General features: G+C 35.8%; 2 protein-coding genes across 2 annotated transcripts in view; one reads left to right on the top strand and one right to left on the bottom strand.

Annotated features, from left to right (window-relative positions):
• The first annotated feature begins 540 nt into the window (after positions 1–540).
• LOC137408893 (medium-chain specific acyl-CoA dehydrogenase, mitochondrial-like) lies at positions 541–17,406 on the top strand. The gene is made up of 12 exons (XM_068095513.1): positions 541–685; positions 980–1,076; positions 1,172–1,269; positions 3,461–3,604; positions 4,920–5,027; positions 5,714–5,812; positions 5,959–6,053; positions 7,735–7,852; positions 11,540–11,710; positions 13,201–13,371; positions 14,466–14,537; positions 16,621–17,406. Exons 1-12 carry the CDS (start codon positions 671–673, stop codon positions 16,708–16,710), a joined length of 1,278 nt encoding a protein of 425 aa, XP_067951614.1. The 5' UTR covers positions 541–670; the 3' UTR covers positions 16,711–17,406.
• Positions 17,201–19,090, bottom strand: part of LOC137408894 (uncharacterized) — a 15,154-nt gene continuing 13,264 nt past the window's right edge. Inside the window, exon 5 of the mRNA XM_068095514.1 lies at positions 17,201–17,456. Coding sequence (XP_067951615.1) covers positions 17,438–17,456 — 19 coding nt within the window. The 3' untranslated portion in view covers positions 17,201–17,437. The remainder of the gene's footprint in view (positions 17,457–19,090) is intronic.

Raw genomic sequence — 19,090 nt, 5'->3', positions numbered from 1 at the left:
TAATAATCAAATTAGTTCCCACAAGCTAAGCAAAAGTGCACAAACTAAACATAGTCAAAATAGAATAATATGACAATCAATTTCAACAGTGATGTGAGTGGATTCGGATTAGTTATCCATAACATAATTTCTTCTCCGATTTTACTGACGTCTGAACGAAGGCTAATCGATTAAATCACACAACCTAATAAAAGGCATACAAACTGAAAAAGAGAATAAGATGGCAATTAGAATTGTACTGAAATATGTGTGTGCGTGTGGAAAAATTGTGTATAACATGAATCATTGCTCCCGTTGGCAGTGGGAAGTCGAAAAATGTGGGCGTTTTTTATGAATACTGTGACGGTAATAGTTGTTACAGTAGGCCGAAGTTTTGACTTTGTTATGCTTTTGCAATAACAACATCCATCGACTTGGGAAACCTGTACATAAATTTTGACCGTGACTTCAGAGGATAATATTGATTTATCGTTATATAACGTCTTGAATGAACATAAGAATAACCCTCATATTTGTTATCTTTTTCGTAGTCTGTGATCCTTCAATCTTTTAATCAGTGTTGCTTACTCGCAGTAAACCATCGGTGCTGCCACGGTTAGATAAGCTGAAATTGCCGGTGTTGTAAGTTGCTGTGACACGCAGGCGAAGCTTTGCAACCTTCCTTTCGACAATGGCATCTCGAAGCGTAAGCAAATTTTAATTCTTATTTATTATTAATTGTTGATCAAAAATAAATATTTCCTGTTTATTTTACATTTGCAGCTGTCCAGCACATGCACTAGTATTTTATAAGTACTAGGTTTGAAGCAAAAACTTTTAGAAATGTATGAAATGAAACACGTCATGTGTTTCTTAAAATCAATGATATAATTCTATTGAGATCTTCGATATGTGTTCTGACAGTTATTATATTGCTTTATTTTGTGAAATAGAAGACAATCAATGTGGTCCTTTAATTTTTGTACTTTCTCTGTTTCAGGTATGCAATGGGCTGCGAATGTTGCTCAACACTACGCAATGTTTACGAAGGGGTTTTTCTACATCCAAGTCTTGCGCCAGTGCTGGATATAGTTTTGGTTTGTATCAGATAATTGCATATTTTTGTATTAATCATTACGGGTTTCATGCTGAGCTCTTAAATTCTGCAAGCATATATTTTCTTATTTTTAAGACTTAACGCCTGAACAGTTGGAGTATCAAGAGCTAGCTAGAAAGTTCACAGCAGACGAGATAATCCCCAATGCTGCGCATCATGATAGGACTGGCGAGGTGAGTTTTTGACAAGTTTTGGAGCTGAATTACAGAGAATGTTCACAGCCTTCATTTTTTGTTATTTCATGTTATGCAAATGTTCAGTAGAATGTGTCTAGACAGAGACTTATTTGCTTACACATCTTGCTTGCTTGTGCAACTCGTTCATGCGCTTGTCTTATTGCTGCCATCGATGAACTTCTTAGGAGAGGTTAGAATACAGCAAGAATATTGTGTGTTAGAATGTGTTCAAGTAGTTATATGACAAGTGCTGTGTTGCTTGTGATATGGTGGATTCTCTAACATTGGTTCTTATGCCTTTAGTCTACAGTATATAAATGAAAGAATTTTTGTGGATGGGGTTGCAAAAAGCTTGTGTGAGGTATTAAAAAAACAGGCAGCTGTACCTCAACAAAACTGTCAGTATGCTATAGATAGACATATGCATAATTTGCCTATGTCAAGGTTGCTTGTTTAATAAATAAGACTGAAATGTCTCATTCTTTGACAGTCTTTTCAAGTAAAATAGGAATTGATTGCCGGTTTCGATTTATTCTAGGTGAATGCCCGGCATTGCACGGGTGATAAAATATAATTACCCAATGAATTAAAGTAACTCGAGGTAGTAACTTATAATAAAGGTCATGTTGTTACGCTTCGGTTATGCTAGTATTTCGGAAGTGCCACATAAATATGTGCCCAATTATTACTTAATATCAGCAGTTGGATGTGTAGTGGTTAGTACCCCTGTCTAGAGTACTGGAGGCTCAGAGTTCAAATCCAGTGCCAAGCGGATTTCGCATTGCTAAAACTTTACCTCTATAACTGGACATTTGGATTACAAACACTGATTTATATATATATATATATATATATATATATATACATATATATATATATACATATATATATATATATATACATATATATATATATATATATATATATATATGAGTGGGACTTCTTCGAGAAACAGGAAAACTTGCCAGTTGATGAGTATTATTAGAGCAAAGTTTGCAATGTCATGAACCAAGTTCTTAATGAAATCCATAGAGGTCTGCAATGTTAGACTGTGATTTGCATCAGTCGGAGTGATAAACCATATACCTGACAATAGTTTCTTTTGACAATTCGCTATTTTAGTAAAGAGACAAAGGGAACACATTGAAGAATGTTCTCTTTCTTGCAAACAGCTGCAAAGTTATATATGTATAATTATATAAGTTTACAAGGCAGTAACGTCGGTATACAAGAGTGTACCATCAGCTCTGTTATACATTGTATATGTTATGAGTTTTTCTGTTTGAATTGGTACACTTGACTAGGAAGGTTGCTTACTGTATCATTGTTAATGTGATGTAGACAATTCTTTTACTCGCTTGTTGTCGCCTCTACTGTAGCAAGTCTAAGCATTTATTATCAAGTATCATCGCTCCCAAACTTGCTAAATGCCCGCATATCTGAAGCAGCTATAAATGAATTAGACTTCTAAAAGCTTTTATTGTTTGACTTTAATCTGGACTGTACTCTGTCTGGGTGGTATTCAGCTGTGAAGGCTCATTATCCAAGGCTTGCATACACCATACATAATCTTCAATTTACATGTTCCATATTTGCAACACTACTGCTTTGGCGATTAAGAATTTTAGTTCTCTGTTACCTTTATCCTTTTAAGTTATGTAAGTTATATGCCTGCCACTTTTATTTTACCTTTTTCATATTTTCTATCTTCCAGATTAAAACTTGGTTCAGATCAACCTGGCTTTTCTACTAATATCTCAGAACGTTATGTGGTTTCATGTCATCAGCAAACTATGGTTTACATTGTCATCAAATATCTGAACCAGGTCTATTTAGATTTGAGTTGTTTTTGTAGGTATTGCAGACATCTGACCTGCTTTGGAGTTGTCATACTATGATTAACAAATGCAAAAATATGCTCTATGCATATCACGAGCTCGTCCAGTGCTAGCGTGTTTTGAATTTGTCCGTCTCTAGTTAGAATAATATTGTGTTTGTCTTCAACTTTACTCCCATGCATTTTAGCCGAACACTTTGCTACCAAATTGTGTAGCGTAGGTTTAGAGATCAGACAAGCTTTGCACTTCTGTTGTCTTGTACAAGTGTCAACAATTAAGCAAAGATATATAAGTTAGCCTCAGTGTGAACAAGTGCCTCAAGTTTTTTCTAATAAAGGGTTGTATTTTAGTACCCATCTGAAATCATCAAGAAGGCCTGGGATCTTGGTCTAGTCAACACTCACATTCCTCAAGAGTACAATGGTCTCGGACTCGGGGCTCTCGACAGCTGCGTCATCACTGAGCAGTTTGCATATGGGTGCACTGGTGTGCAGGTAGGAACTGACGCCTTGACATGTCGTATGATATATATGCAAATAAAATTGTGAAATGTGAAGTGGGCGGTACAATTTTGCAAGATTATGTTTAACAATATATACAGTAATACCTCGACATAAGAGTGTCCTTTCAATAATTTTGAAATACGAGGAAAATTCCAAGCATTATCTAGCCTTGCGATATGAGACAAATTTGAGATACGAACATACAAGACGGTTCTCGGTGTGATATCGAGGCTTTTTACGAGGACAGCATCGCTCTGTCTTTCCCGTTTGATCAGTTTGAAAAAGTTTGACAAAGGTCGTCTAAAAGTGAAGATGAAAGTGAGTCAACAAGCGAGGCAAAAAGAGCCAAGCCAGAAGAAATGTAAAAACTGACAATGAAAACATTGTTAGAATTAAGTTTAATGAAATGTAAGATTAAAAATTATTTTCAAATGTATGTATGGTAAGCTAAGTTCATTTAGTTGAATTTTATGTTATGTAGTGTCACAGAAGTGTAGCAACATTGAAAGTGTTGCTATCAGGTCTCTTCTGCACCGCTGTTGGTCATCACCGTCTGTCTCGATAAATAAACTATAATAAACTATATAACTATAATAGAACTAAATAGCTGTTTATCTCTTTGCGGTTTCCTATTTATTCCTTTAGGTGGTAATTAAAATCCCGTTCTTCCATCGCGTGTTCTACTGTGGCTGTTTAAGAGAGTGGGAACTTATTAATTTGTATTTAGTTGTTTCGTATAGGAAAAATATATTCAGGATACGAGAGAATTGACATACGAACTTAGTCCTGGAACGCATTAAGCTTGTGTAGGGAGGTATAACTGTATAGTTTTAGAGATTAGTGCAATGCTAACATGTCTACAATTGCTCAGATGGTGTTTGGCAGCATTCATGGAGCTGATGTTTTTATAAATATACAGGTTGATCTTGCGTGCCAATGTTTTCTTCAAGCTGTTTTGTACTTGACAGCAGTTTTCAATAATTTCCATGGTGACAATATATTGTCTTATAAAGTTATGGACTCGAGGCTGTGTGTAACAAGCTTTCTTGATTTTTTTGTTCTGAGGATGTTTATCATTTACTGCTTTGAGTAACATCTTTAAATTGAAGAATTTATTTTGATGATCTTGAAATTACTCAACAGTTGCATAATTAGCCAATCAAATAAGAATGTAAAACCACTTTGAACACAGTCCAATATGCTGACCTTAGTTTTAACGCTGCTGAAACGTGTCAGGCTTTTTTAAGGAAAGTATTGATTGTTTCCACAATGCCCATCAAATCATGCGTATATTGTCTCATGTCAGGTGGCAATAGAGGCCAACTCTCTGGGAGAGATGCCTGTGATTGTAGCTGGTACAGACGCTCAAAAGAAAAAGTATTTAGGGAGGATGACCGAACAGCCCCTCATGTGTGTAAGTCTTCAGACCTCCATGCTTTTTATCAGATACCATCAAAATTTTACTTATTCGGTTTTGTGTATGTCTTCTGCTTTGTTAAATACGTCTGGTGCAATTATTTGTGGCGTGTATGCGTGCAGTTATCTGTCATTCAGCTGCATTATATGTAGTATTCGTCTAATCTTTTTACACATTTTAACAAGAGATGATAACTTTAAAAATGGTATGTTCACCTTCACTTTAGTCAATACGTATCTTGTACAAAAATTCGTCTTTGGTCTTGATGAATATTGATTAAGATAGTAAAAATTTGCTGCAAATTTAGACTCAGTTGCTTTATCAAGTCACATGGCCAATGTATACTTTATATGTAAGTTGTCTCCTCATAAATTACAAGTAGACAACTCCTAATTGTTGAACTCATGATATCTTACTTTAATAATAAATAAACTGCATTGCGTCGTGTAGTCCATTACTTGGGAATATTACCATGAAGCAAGACAAATATTTTATATTCATCGATGTCGAGTCCATCTCTTCCTGTCTTTTGTCGTATTTTAAATAAGCAAACAGTCTTGCAATGTGGTTAATATGTTCTATTATTGTAACTGTAAGCATATGCAGTGCATTGTTGTAACTGTAGGCATAGGGAGTGCATTGTTGTAACTGTAGGCATTTGGAGTGCATTGGTGTAACTGTAGGCATATGGAGTGACAGAGCCTGGCTGTGGATCAGATGTAGCCGGTATCAAGACCAGAGCTGTCAAGAAAGGAGATGAGTGGATATTAAATGGGGAGAAGGTATGCGAATCTCGTCTCTGAATTTGAAGTTTTGTTGTAAAAGTCTAACGTCCTTATTTCTTTTCATTTTGTTTCATGTCTAGTGTCGGTTCTCTCATCTCTTTGTCCGTACACTTCTCCTCACTACCTAAAGATGGTTGTTTCAGATGTGGATAACAAATGGAGGTGTCGCCAACTGGTACTTTGTGTTGGCCAGAACTGCTGAAGATCCAAAGGCCTCTGCTGGCAGCGCCTTTACCGGGTAACTTTATACAGTTTATACCTCACTCAATGATTTAGATTTTAATACATGCACCTTTTGTAATGTCTTCATGCAAAAGGTTCATCTAGTAGACCTGCTTTTTATGCTTGCTTTAGTAGATTTACGTTAGGTAGGATTTCCAACAAATCTTTTAAAAAAAGCATGTGAAGTGAGTCGCTCACCATGATGTGGTTCCTGTCCTCATTCTCTCCTGTGCTGACACAGATGGTCGACAGACTATCGTAGGCCCTCGTTTTACTCGAGTCTCCGTTTTCAAGATGGTTTCACATGAAGCTTAATTCATTCGTCTGCTGGTCACTTCTTTTCAACTGTATCAGATTCTTTCTGTCATTTGTAGTAGTTTTCTTTGTAAGTCCTTTTCTGACGTTTACATTCCTTTTTTCATTAAGTAGCGCGTGTTATACAACTATAAAGTATACGCATGTTTATATATGTAAATCTAAAATTTTGTGTCTTTGCGTATACTTTGGTTTATCCAGCTATAGCTATAAAAATCTTTGAATTTAAACTTGCTTCGAGTTGGATTTGAACTCACGAAGATTGCAACCACAAGTTTCTTATCATTTTATTGCTTTCATCGTATACCATATACCATATGCACATGCTAAATGTGCACTTTTGATTATCACCTAATATTACCTTTTGTATTTGTTATTTTTTTAGATTATTTAAAAACTAATTTTTTGCTACCATTGCGTTTTTTAATTTTTAAATATGCCGTTGCAATTTCAAATATGTTGTTACACTTCTGTTTGCGGTTTTTCGTAAGGTCCGATGGTTAAATCCTTAAGGGCTAATACTTTTCACGCGGACAATTGTATTATCTCAAGTAGGAATAGCCTCTACATTCTCTCTCTGTTCGGTGAGACAAAGTACCAGACAAAGACAGTATGATATCTCATTTTTACATTTGTACTGGTATTGAGAGGTACCTTACCTTGATTGATAGTTTCTGGTGAAACAGTAACCTTTTTATACACACACACGCACACACTTCTATGCAAGAATTGTTATTATCAATTCAACTTACTCAGGTTTTCTATTTTGTTTTCTCAGTTCGTATTAATAGTATCATTACCAAATCATCTTTTATTATAATCGTAGCAAAACCGACTTAATTTAGCTATTACTTGCTAATTATTTTACATTTATATCTAAACCCATTAATAATTGCTTTATTCTGTTTCTTAATTTATTTGACTTGCACAAAAACTTTCCTCATGACATCTAGTTTAAAAGTTAGAATGGCAAATCTTGTTATTTGTTAAATACAAATACCGTAGATTTTCTGTGCAAAGACTTTTTTAATACCCCGGCAACGCCGGGTAGTACGACTAGTTTATGACATAGCCGAGCAGATAACTCCTTGAATGCCATCACTCTTATATTATAGGCCATTATTAGTGTAGAGAGCACAACTTCGATATGCAAGTTATAAATATTTTGTGTGCAAAAGTTTCCTCATTTATGCAAGCTGAAATTTATGTCTGCATTTTTCACTTGTCATGTTTTAAGACTTTCCTCTTGACTGCCTATACATTCTTCTTCGACGCTGGGTGATATATAAGTTGGTGTAAAATTTTCTTTGGTTAAATAAAAGAGAATTATATATAGAGAGGTCATTTCTCATTTCCTATATTTCAGTTCTTTCTATTTTTAGATTCATAGTAGAGGCAGAGTGGCCGGGAGTAACGCAGGGTAGAAAAGAGATTAACATGGGACAGCGAGCGTCCAACACCGCTGGCATCACATTCGAAGACGTGAGAATCCCAGCTGAGGTAAACAGTATTTGTAGCACCTAGGCTCTTTTTACAACTAAACTCATGGATTCTAGATGACTGCCTGCCCACAGATCTCCACACTCTTGTTCGCCCACCCACTCATAGACCACAACCTTTTGTCATACATTTCAACAATCTCTTGTTATTATCTATTTGCAATTTCTGGTTCATATCCCAAATGGCTCTCTGTTTACAGCTTTACTTATGCCCCTGTTCATTCATCTTCACGTGTCGCGGTCCACGTATTTAACCCATTCAGGACTAATTAGTTATTGGTTGACTGCTCCCCCAGCCCAATTAATTTTTCACTAGCCTTACAATTAAAATAGAGCTACACAAAATTGAGTATAACTAGAGTTCTTTTCAAAATAATCTTGATTTGTTTTTTGCAGCATAACAAAGACATTCCAGGCTACAATGTGATATAAATTTTTGTGCACCTTTACAAATTCTACTGACCACAATTTCTAATAATTCTGTGAACTTTTTTTTTATCAAAATTGTTTTTCATGTTTCGTAGCAGCTCACAAGCAGTTTTTTGATACTGACATTGTTGGACCTATGTTAGATTGATAGCAAACTTTATCAGCAGCAAATAAAAAAAAGATTTCTCAATTCCGAGCAATAGAACAGGTGTTACTAGCTTCTAACCAACACTACGCCACTGACAGTTTTATCAATTATATAATCAAACAATTTGTTAATTTATATTGAAATGCATTGCAGAGGTTATTATGAATATATTATGCATAAAAATAACTCAAGTTACCAGCTAACAGACAATCAATTACTAGCAAAAAAATAGGTGTAAAAATACAGTAAAATATGTTGTAAAAAATACAGTAAAAATGAATATGCATGAAAACGAAACAATATATACATGTATAATAAGGGTGTGTTCATTAAAAAATTATGACACGATGAGAGTTATTTGATGCCAACTACACATGCATATTTGCTGCCATTATAAGTTAGTTGATGCAGTATTCATCAGATATTGGTGTTGAAGCCCTAGGCTCATCAACAATGGCATCATCACTCACAAGCCCTTGACTGTCTTCACCTACATGTAGCAAATATGATCGGTAGTAAGCAACCTATTTGCTTTCAAACTTCTTGTACAGCCTAGAAAAAATTGTGCTTTAGTAGCTTTTCAGGGTAAATACCTAATAACAAATTGAAAATAAGTAGTCTACTGCAGCTAACAATTGGTAATACAAATTGCAAATATTTTTTGATACTGTAAATATAAACACAAAAAGTCATGAAGATGATTACTGTGGTAAGTGTCCCCTATCGACCAATATTAGAGCCTAGTGGTTGAGGCTAGTTTATAGTAGATGTTGAGGTTGAGAACTATATGCTTGACTAATTGTGGGTTGAACAATTGGATATAAATGAAATAAGAAATTTTTATTATCTTGTAGTTCTACAAGGAAATCATAAAACTATTGTTTATTATGGGGTAATAGAGTGATGAGTTCATGCTGCAAAAAGATCTAAATTTTATTGGATTGAAAATGTTATAATCATGTGTATCATGAAAAAAATCCATATCTTACACTGTTAGAATAAAGTTTGTTAGAAATTCACAAGAAAAATTTCGGCTTTTTACCGTTTTTTTTTCGGTAAAATTCTATAAATTGCCACATAAAACTTACCTTCTTCCATCAGAAAATTCTCATTTTCTTCTTGAACATTACTTTTGTTGCTATTTTCTTCCCCTGAGCTGATTACCGCATCTAATTCACTTAAAAATTTTGCCATCGTTCGGATAAACCTTTTCCAATATGGCGATCATCAAATTTCCAAAACAGTTGATATCTATCACATAATTTGTTAGTTAAAACTTTCTTGTCCAATCACATATTTGGTATCAAAATGATGCCCAGACTCTTAAACTTCGTTTGGTGAATGAATAAAACCGATGTACCTAAACAGCTAAGCAATAGAGCAAATCAAAGTTTAACCCGAGTACTTCGGGAATGGGCCCTGGAGAGCACAACTCTTCCCGAGGTATTCGGGAACAGTCCTGAGTGGGTTAAATAGGCGCCTGTCCACAAATCTCAATAGCCTCCATTTACATATCCAACTAGACAATTGTCCATACTTCTTCACAAACCATTGTCTACACTCATATAGACACCTGTGTACATCTGTCCACAAGTGTTTGTCGACAAAAACTCTCTATAAGCTCTTCACTAATAGGCACCTGTTCTCACTTTTCAGCAAGCTTTTTCCTACATACCCAGTAAAAGGCACATGTCTTAACACATCCTCACAAGTTCAAGCCATACATAGAAATAGTCACTTTTTCACTCTCTAAATGTCCTTGTTAGTTGTTGTGGTTTGTGAATCATCCATCTCTCATCACATCTATTATGTGACTACCTTGCAGTGTCAATCGCTGCTCCTTCTATATTGGTTTTATTAGCTTTCCCTTGTCTCTTTCTATCAGTGACCTCATCAAACATCATGAGTGTGTCAGTAAATAGGAGATTCGAGTTGCTTCAAGCTTTAATATTTACTGCTACCAGATGGTTTTCACTCTCCCAACATCTGGTAAAATCCTATGACAGTGGGTCTATTATTGTTCTCTCAGTGTCAACTATTTTTGTGTTCATGTAACTTTTACATCCATCAGTTTCTAGTTTCTTAACTGCATAAGCTGACAGCCTGTACAGAATTAATCATATCTTTACTGGGTTATGACTGAGTCACTCTGTCTATATTTCTAGCTGCCATAGTTCACTGTTTCTATATTTCTAGCTGCCATAGTTTACTGTTTCTATATTTCTAGCTACCATAGTTCACTGTTTCTATATTTCTAGCTACCATAGTTCACTGTTTCTATATTTCTAGCTGCCATAGTTCACTGTTTCTATATTTCTAGCTGCAATAGTTTACTGGTTGATACAGTTTAATAAGATTGAGTTTTGGTTTCATCCATCTGGAATATTTAATCAGGTTAACTGCTGCCATATTAAATTGTAAATAATATTAAATTATTAATTGACTTATATTTAAATTATATAAAATTATTATTAAATATTACATTTAGATTATTTGACCAAAAGAGTGACTATTTAAAACAATCGTAGTTGATGCTCTGCTGGTCTCCTAACGCAGGTGTCACCTGGTCGATCAGATGAACAAGGTTGATCTTTCATCGGAATATAACTCAATTTTTCATGTAGTGTCTCAGCAGAATATTAAATAAACTAATTGAATAATTTCTGAAATAGGATGGGTTCTTACTGCAGAGCACTGCGTGCTTAAACAAAAACAAAACTTGTAGAAAGTTCCGGAATGAACATCCAGGATTGCGCAATCATAAGAAATGCATGATGAGTCATGCTATGGTCATGTACAGAACATAATCTAGTAAACTAGGCTGTAGTCATATCAAACCATGTTATATGTTTACAAAAATTCTCAGAAACAAAAGAAAAGTGAGGAATAATAAAACTACACACTCATCTATCTATATGCCCTAAATACGTACAGCTAAGCCAGAATTTGTGACAATATGGTTACATCTATTGCCACTCATGCTATCATTTCTTATACAATTGTAAGCATTGAGAGTTTGGTAGAATTGAAGCAGATTTTATACAGCTCGGTGACAACTGCTTCTCAGCTTTTTTGTATGCTATTAAAAAGCTGTTTTTGTATATTCGATAGAATATGCTCGGAAAAGAAGGTTCTGGATTCAAGATTGCCATGGCGGCGTTTGACAGAACAAGACCTCCTGTGGCAGCGGGTGCTGTCGGCCTCGCCACCAGAGCTCTGGATGAAGCGACCAAATACAGTCTTGAAAGAAAAACCTTTGGCACACCAATATGCAACCACCAGGTGGGGTAGGAATACCACGATGGTTTCCATTGGTTGGTGGACATTAAACTATGGCCTTTAAGAAATATTAAACACTTGACTATACAACTGGGTAACTTTGTTAGCTTAGTTTGGAAGAGGCAAGGTGGGTGAGGTTGAGGATTGCCCCGCAGTGCTGGCTGGAGCATTTTACAAACGCAGTCTATCATATGGCACCTTAGGGATTTTTTATTTAATTGAATGCTTTGTCATCTTTAATGTTCTCTCCAAGTATTTTTGCCTTAAAAATTTGAAAAAATGAAAAAGAAAACTTATTTCATTGAGAACATTCTATTACATGGTATTACAGTGAAACTCGGATAACTCGCCCTCGGATAACTCGAAAACACGGTTAACTCAACGTATTTGTTTGGTCCGTTCCCACGCAATGAAAAATGGCTTTAGATAACTCGACCGAAACTCTGTTAACTCGAACAGTTTTTTGCCAAGCGGCTACCGAGACGGTTGTTACTATCGCTTTAGAATATCACTTTAATCCAAGCCATAGAGACAAACATTGACTTTTAGTAGTTCTTAGGCCTTGTTATTACCAACATCGGCAAAATATTTTCATTAACGACTTTTCTAAAGGTTTGCAAAAATCAAATTTTACCAAACATCCGCTTAGCGATAACCCTCCGAAAGCAAGAAAGGCGCGGTAAAATTCGGATAAATTTAAAGTAAAATCGGCAAAATTGATAATGGGTTTTTAATAGTAAAGCAGTTTTGTAATAACTGACTTACTGCAAAATTGATCTTGGTTAAAACGCTCGGTAGAAAAATACATATGTATTTTTTCTGAGGGTTTTAACCGCGATCAAATTTTGCCAATTATTTGGCCAATTTTAATCTGAGAACGTCCTGGCAGTCACATCGCCTAAAACAACAAACAAATCTCAAGTAATAGAAAAATATTTATACTTTCTGATTAAAAATATTTAAAACTTCACACGAGAGACCCTTTAACTTGCAACAAGCAATCTATGCTTTTGATTGATATGTAGTTTGTATATGTACATGTATCTACTGATAAATACGTGCGCTTATGACTGTCCTGATAACTTGAACGCTCTAATAACTCGAACACTTTTGCTCGGTCCCTTGAAGTTTGAATTATCCGAGTTTCACTGTATTTGTTTTTAAGGTAATATGTAATAGAATTCGCCAGCATAGCAATATGACATGTACATGCTGGTGATGGTGCTGAGAGGGAGTTGTTTTCTCCATGAATTGTTATTGCATGGCTAATATATGCAGATACAATTTGCTGATATCTAAACCAGTCTTTTCTGTGATAATCATTATTATATTTAGTATCTGATAAGGTTCTTTGTGCTCATCTAATTATCTTCCTTTCTATGCTCATCTCCCCTCTACCTCCTTTCTCTTTAGTATATAATCATCTCTACTGTATCCTTCATCTCTGTTACCCTACCACTTCTTTTTTTCTCTCTATTGTGTGTAAATTTTAGGCTGTAGCATTCATGTTGGCTGACATGGCGATAGGAGTAGAATCAGCTAAGTTAATTACTCGTCGCTCCGCGTGGGAGGTCGATCAGGGAAGGAAGAACACTTATCTTGCCTCCATCGCTAAAGCTTATGCCTCTGACGTAGCCAACAAATGTGCAACAGACGCCGTGCAGGTAAACAACTGCTTCCATATTTCTACTTTTTTGTGCAGTGCAAAATAGAAGTTTTTTTTGTTCAGTGACCTGGTCTGTTCCCATGAAACAGTCTCTGTCAACTGCGTCAGTAATCAGTTATTAACATATGACTGTATATGTTAATAATGTATGATTGCATATGTTATTAACATATACAATCATATGTTATTAACATATACAGTAATATGTTAATATCATATAACTCTATATGTTAATAACATATGATTGTATATGTTAATAACATATGCAATCATACATTGTTAACATATACAGTCATATGTTATCATCTTATGACTCTATATGTTAATAAAATGTGACTGTATATGTTATTAACATATACAGTAATATGTTATTAACATATGACTGTATATGTTGATAACATATGACTGTATATGTTGATAACATATGACTGTATTTGTTAATAACATGCGACTGTATATGTTAATATCATAAGCTTATGACGGAATTAACATAAAATATGACACCTACATGCATGTGTCTGACACGTGTCTGCAAATCAGTTTATCTTCTTTTCTGTCATTACATCTCTGTTACAGTATTCAATACTGACATCTACTTCTACCTGAGAACTGTCACCATGGAATTGCTAATGTAATGTCTTTTATCAGGGTTTCCTTTTATATTCTAGAAGATGATTTACCTTCACAGTATATATTTATATAAGTTTATACCCTGTCTTCTCTTTGATGCATATATATCATGTATACATGTGAGTGTGTGTGAGTGATATCACTCATGTAAGTAAACATCTGTAAACTCGTCACGGAGTGAATGACTACTCAAACAATATCTCAGCTCCATGTGTCTATGCTTGGACTGGATGCGGAATTCAGTTGGTTCCTTTTTCAATGTGTGTGTCAGATAATTGCTGCATTTAACCCTGTTAGCTAAGCTGACATTTGACACCGGTGTGTCTGGCACATGTCATCAGTGCTTGGACCATCATGGTGGTCTTGCTCACTCGCTTTAGAGTTGTGTAATTATACTAATGATAGGTTTATGTAATAGCGGAGTTTGTAAACATGACCTAGTCTGAGATGATAATATTGCAGGTGTTTGGTGGTGCAGGCTTCAATAGTGAGTATCCTGTGGAGAAACTGATGAGAGATGCCAAAATATTCCAGGTTTGTTTTTGTGTTTTTTTAATCAATGGTTGTTTGCTGTGTCATATGTTTGCGTGTTAAAAGTGGACTCACACAAAACTCTAGTAGATTTCATCAGAAAGTATCAATATTTTTCTATCATTTGCAATTGTTTTTGATGTTTGAGGTGATTTGACTGCCAGGATGTTTTAAGATTAAAATCGACAAACCTTGATCGCGATTACATTTGACACTAGAAACTTGTCCCTCCTTGACCACTCGCTACAGAGTGTGAAACGTAACAAATCACAACACAAACTGTGAAGATAGAAATGGGAACTAGTTCCTCATTGCCTTCAAGGGTTTTAACGAAGTTATCAAACTTTTAGCCTTGGTTCCATAGCTGTTCTTCTTTGGGTTTTACAGAAGCACTTGAAATGTTTAGATAAATTCTTATAGAAAAATGACAAAAAGCTAATATTAATTCAGCTGCTGATTAACTTGGGCATACATCAACTAAAACTGTCTTTACTTCTCTACTGTTCCGTTTTTCAAGTCTGAATAGTCAATATAATGTGCTCATTTACTTGCCTGTTCAAGCAGCCAAATGCACTAATGAAGTATTACATCCAAGGTAAAAATGTAACATAAACCATATTACTGTTAATTGACCAAACTACAGCATCCCATTTCAACTGGTTATTTTTTCACTAGCAGCCACTAATAATCAACATATCATATACCGTACTTTTCAGACTATAAACCGCACCCTTATATAAGCCACATCTGCTTTATTTTTCGAAAAACGATAATAAAACAATACATAGGCCGCAAAACTCAGGACGGTGATTTTTAACACGGCAGCAACTTTGCTGTTTAAAGCGGAACAGTGCCTAACGGCGCTGTTTCGTATTAACCGACGCTTTTTAACATAGTGTCTAACGGAACAGTACCATTAGACATTGTTTAGGCATTGTTTCGTATTTTCTTTCACCGCTAAAGGCGCACTAACCGGAGATTCTGATTAATGCGCCCTAGCGGTGAAAGAAAAAACCACAGAATCGCCGCACCCTTATATAAACCGCATGGCTCAAATCATCGAAAAAAAGTAGCAGCTAATAGTCCGAAAAGTACAGTACACTGCAAGCAGATTCTGTTGTATGAGTATTACCAGGTTGCTTACAAACGAGTTTACAATATTAGCAGGTAAGTGTCAGAGATTTGAAGCATCTCAATATTGTATAGGCCTTGCGTTTGTAAGAATACCGTATGTTTTCCATCATTACTCTAATTTAGTTACAGACAATCAATACTTAGTGGGATAAAATGTTAGCGTCAGGTTTTAGTGATTCTACAAAATATACATAGGAAACTACTGTTTATTGTGTCATGCTGTCTCATTAGCTCAGGTTTCATATCTTCAATCGCAGCCGTGTATACTAGCCTTTTAACAAGTCTAAATGTGACATATGAACTCATGCTATTCATCAGCTTACCTGAGAAATCAATATCTGTGAACACAATTGCTTGTCTGAACATCTGCTATTACACTTTTGTAAACTCCTGTATATACATATCTGTTATTTCTGACTAAGGGTTGTCTCCCTCTCCGGGTATAGCTCTAAGTGAGATTATATGTTCCGAAGAGGAGTTACCAGTTCATTGCTCTCGTACAAATAAGTCTGTCCCACAGAGTAAATTTAAACACGAAGGTCAAGGTTGTGTCTTACGAGCTTTCGTAGCAGTTTTATATCTACTAGTACTCAGGCATTCCGGTGCACCAGTGTAATAATTATACGTCCAATTATTCCAATATGCGAAGGAGCGCAAATGGTAGCGTGCCTGGCTGCTAAGCCGAATGTCTGAGTACAAATCGCATACAATGTGATCGTTTTCTCAACAACCAACTATGGCTTCAGACAGATATACACAGCTCTTATTATAGTAAAGATAGATGTGCCATCACCTCTCATGAGTAGTCGTTCTCCTTTGTTACATGAAGTAGTAGTGTCGTTCCCTCCTTCAAGTTGTCTTCTTGTTGTTGAAATCAATTTAGTGTCGGGGTTGCTAGATTCAGGTGGTTATAGTAATAGGTGTTCAGCATTGTCTCTACACTTTCTTACAGATATATGAAGGCACAGCACAAGTCCAGCGTCTGATTGTGTCGAGAGATCTTATTGGCCGGGCAGCCGCAGGCCAACTGAACAACAACTAATGTATCCATCATGTAGTTCGCCATCTGTACCTCCTGCTCAAGCATTTACTATGACTCGGTTTTGTGCAGTTCTGCATCAATCCACAGAATTGGCCAAAACTCACGAATCAAGAATGCTGAGATAATTTACAATTATTTTTTGAATAAGCATACTATTAGTCTTGGTTCACAGTGAGATTTCTATCGTTTGTGCAAGATTTGAGGGAGTCGATTGGTGATCTTTATTATTTATAGATGATGACCATGGTTTGCTCTCTCATATCTTTAAATACTTTGCAATTGCATGTACACATGCTGACCAAAGATTTATAATTTAACCATATTGTCTGATGAGATGCGGTAGGTTTTCTAATAACAAGCCATTTCATTAGAATTTCTTCTTGCTGCTCTTTACAAAAAGCAAAAGAATTTACAAAATATCAAGCAAAAAGCAGTACCTCGCATAGCAAAGCCTTGCCAGTACTCGAACAAAATAAATCTTTTGGATATGTAACTGGAAATAGAACAAATATTATAATTTACCATGACAACTGACTGCACATAAGTTATTGGAGAAACCTTGGGTATTAGCAACAGCGTGACTTGGGCTTCTGAAATAGTGATTGCCTGCCCACGCACTGTATCCACAATAGTTGAATCAAAGCACAAAATCATAAATCAATAAAAAAATTAACCCAAACTCTGGCTGCAATCTGTAACTTTGTCTTCTCAGTAGCTGAATGTTACACTATTCCATGAGCTCATTTCTGCAACAAATATATACATGCTGCTCTTTATAATGAAACGGATGGGAGATAATTTTATCGTTCTTTCCTGTAGGCACAGAGGCAGCTGCAATGATGGGGCTACTGAAGGAATGGTGGTGACCGCTTAAGACATTGGCAGCATCGTATGCCAATAGTTAACTGCGGCCTGTATAGTAACTGGTTGATATAGTTAACTATCAATTTTTTAATTCGGCTGCCCATCAGAAGAAAAAAAGGGAGTTCAGAAAGGTTGCTTGAACCTAGAGAAACATTAATAACTCGAAATTCCTGTTTTTGCGAAACATGTAAATGCAAACTGAAACTAACCTTGAAATGTGAATATCAGATTGATTTATATTTTCTAAACAGAAATTAACCATTGTTTTGCGACTGTAAATTGATCGCTTTTAAATTTTCAAATCAATTTGAGTCGGCCAAGATTGTAAATTTATATGCACAATCAGGACATTTGAAAGCTTATCATTGCAAAATATAATGTTACTAGCCAAATACCCACGTTGTACGGATAATAAAACAAATGCCCACTGAATTAGAGTAACTTACTTGGTAAGCCAGTAAAGGTGAGCTCACCTTTACTAATACAATTACGGCGTTTGCAGACAGCTTAATAATCGTTGCGCTGCTTAAATGTAAGATGTAACTGTCAACCGTGCCAATTAATGACCCCCAAAGCTTCAAGTATGATTATTTTAACCTATATTATAGGTGTACTATTAGTCAATGACAGCATGGTTATAGCAGTGTAGTGGATTAGATCGCTGGTCTGCCATCTAGGAGGTTCCGGGATCAAATCATCCGCGATGTGGATTTTTCATTCCTAGATTTTATTCGCTTTAACTAGACAGACGAAAAACATTTGAGGTTTACATAGTTTGAGAATAACAGCAGGCGTTATATTAATCCCATTACATTATAACAGTATTGTTAGCAGTTGCTATGTTGATACACATAGGGGTGGCTTACGCTATATTGCAGTATGTCAACGTTAAATTGTTAAACCAACCGATTATCACAAACCTACCTGTGTTTACATCAGCGAATAGTTCGTGGCATAGAATTCTCATTATACAATGTGGTCGTAAAAAATGATGAAATTCCGATCCCGCAACGACTGTCATAAAAGAAAATATAGATCAAGCAATCCATGACAGATGATCACCATCACGACAGACACATTGCACTGGCTGTCGTGGATGCTCGGCAAACTATCGAGAAACTTTCACAGCAACAAGTTTTCCTGAAGTATATGCTTTGCCTTGATGCTATCAGGTGCCTTAGTCGACGATGCCAGTCGACGAAGTCAGTCGACGAATAATCGCCGAGAGAACAACGCCAACATACGACGATATAGTGTGAACCAGCCTTATGTTAGTAACTTAAACAAATGTGCTAACAAGGTCTCAATCAAGGTAATCTTTTATGTTTCAGTTGCAGTATACACAGGACGAATGCGTTGTACCTTCATATCTGTGAACCATACATGGCTTATGATCACTTGGGCTAAAATAGTGTCGCGGTAAAATACACATACGCTCAAAAGTACACATACGCTCAAAAGTACACATACGCTCAAAAGTACACATACGCTCTCTCGCCATTGCTTATGAAATTCG

Source organism: Watersipora subatra, chromosome 11 (assembly GCF_963576615.1).
Source record: "Watersipora subatra chromosome 11, tzWatSuba1.1, whole genome shotgun sequence".
NCBI classification, from domain to species: domain Eukaryota; kingdom Metazoa; phylum Bryozoa; class Gymnolaemata; order Cheilostomatida; family Watersiporidae; genus Watersipora; species Watersipora subatra.
This window is presented reverse-complemented; position numbering and strand designations above follow the sequence as displayed.

Coding starts and splice junctions, on each gene's coding strand:
- LOC137408893 (XM_068095513.1), top strand. Junction 5,028..5,713: donor CCGAACAGCCCCTCATGTGT/GTAAGTCTTCAG, acceptor GTGTAACTGTAG/GCATATGGAGTGACAGAGCC. Junction 13,372..14,465: donor GTGCAACAGACGCCGTGCAG/GTAAACAACTGC, acceptor ATAATATTGCAG/GTGTTTGGTGGTGCAGGCTT.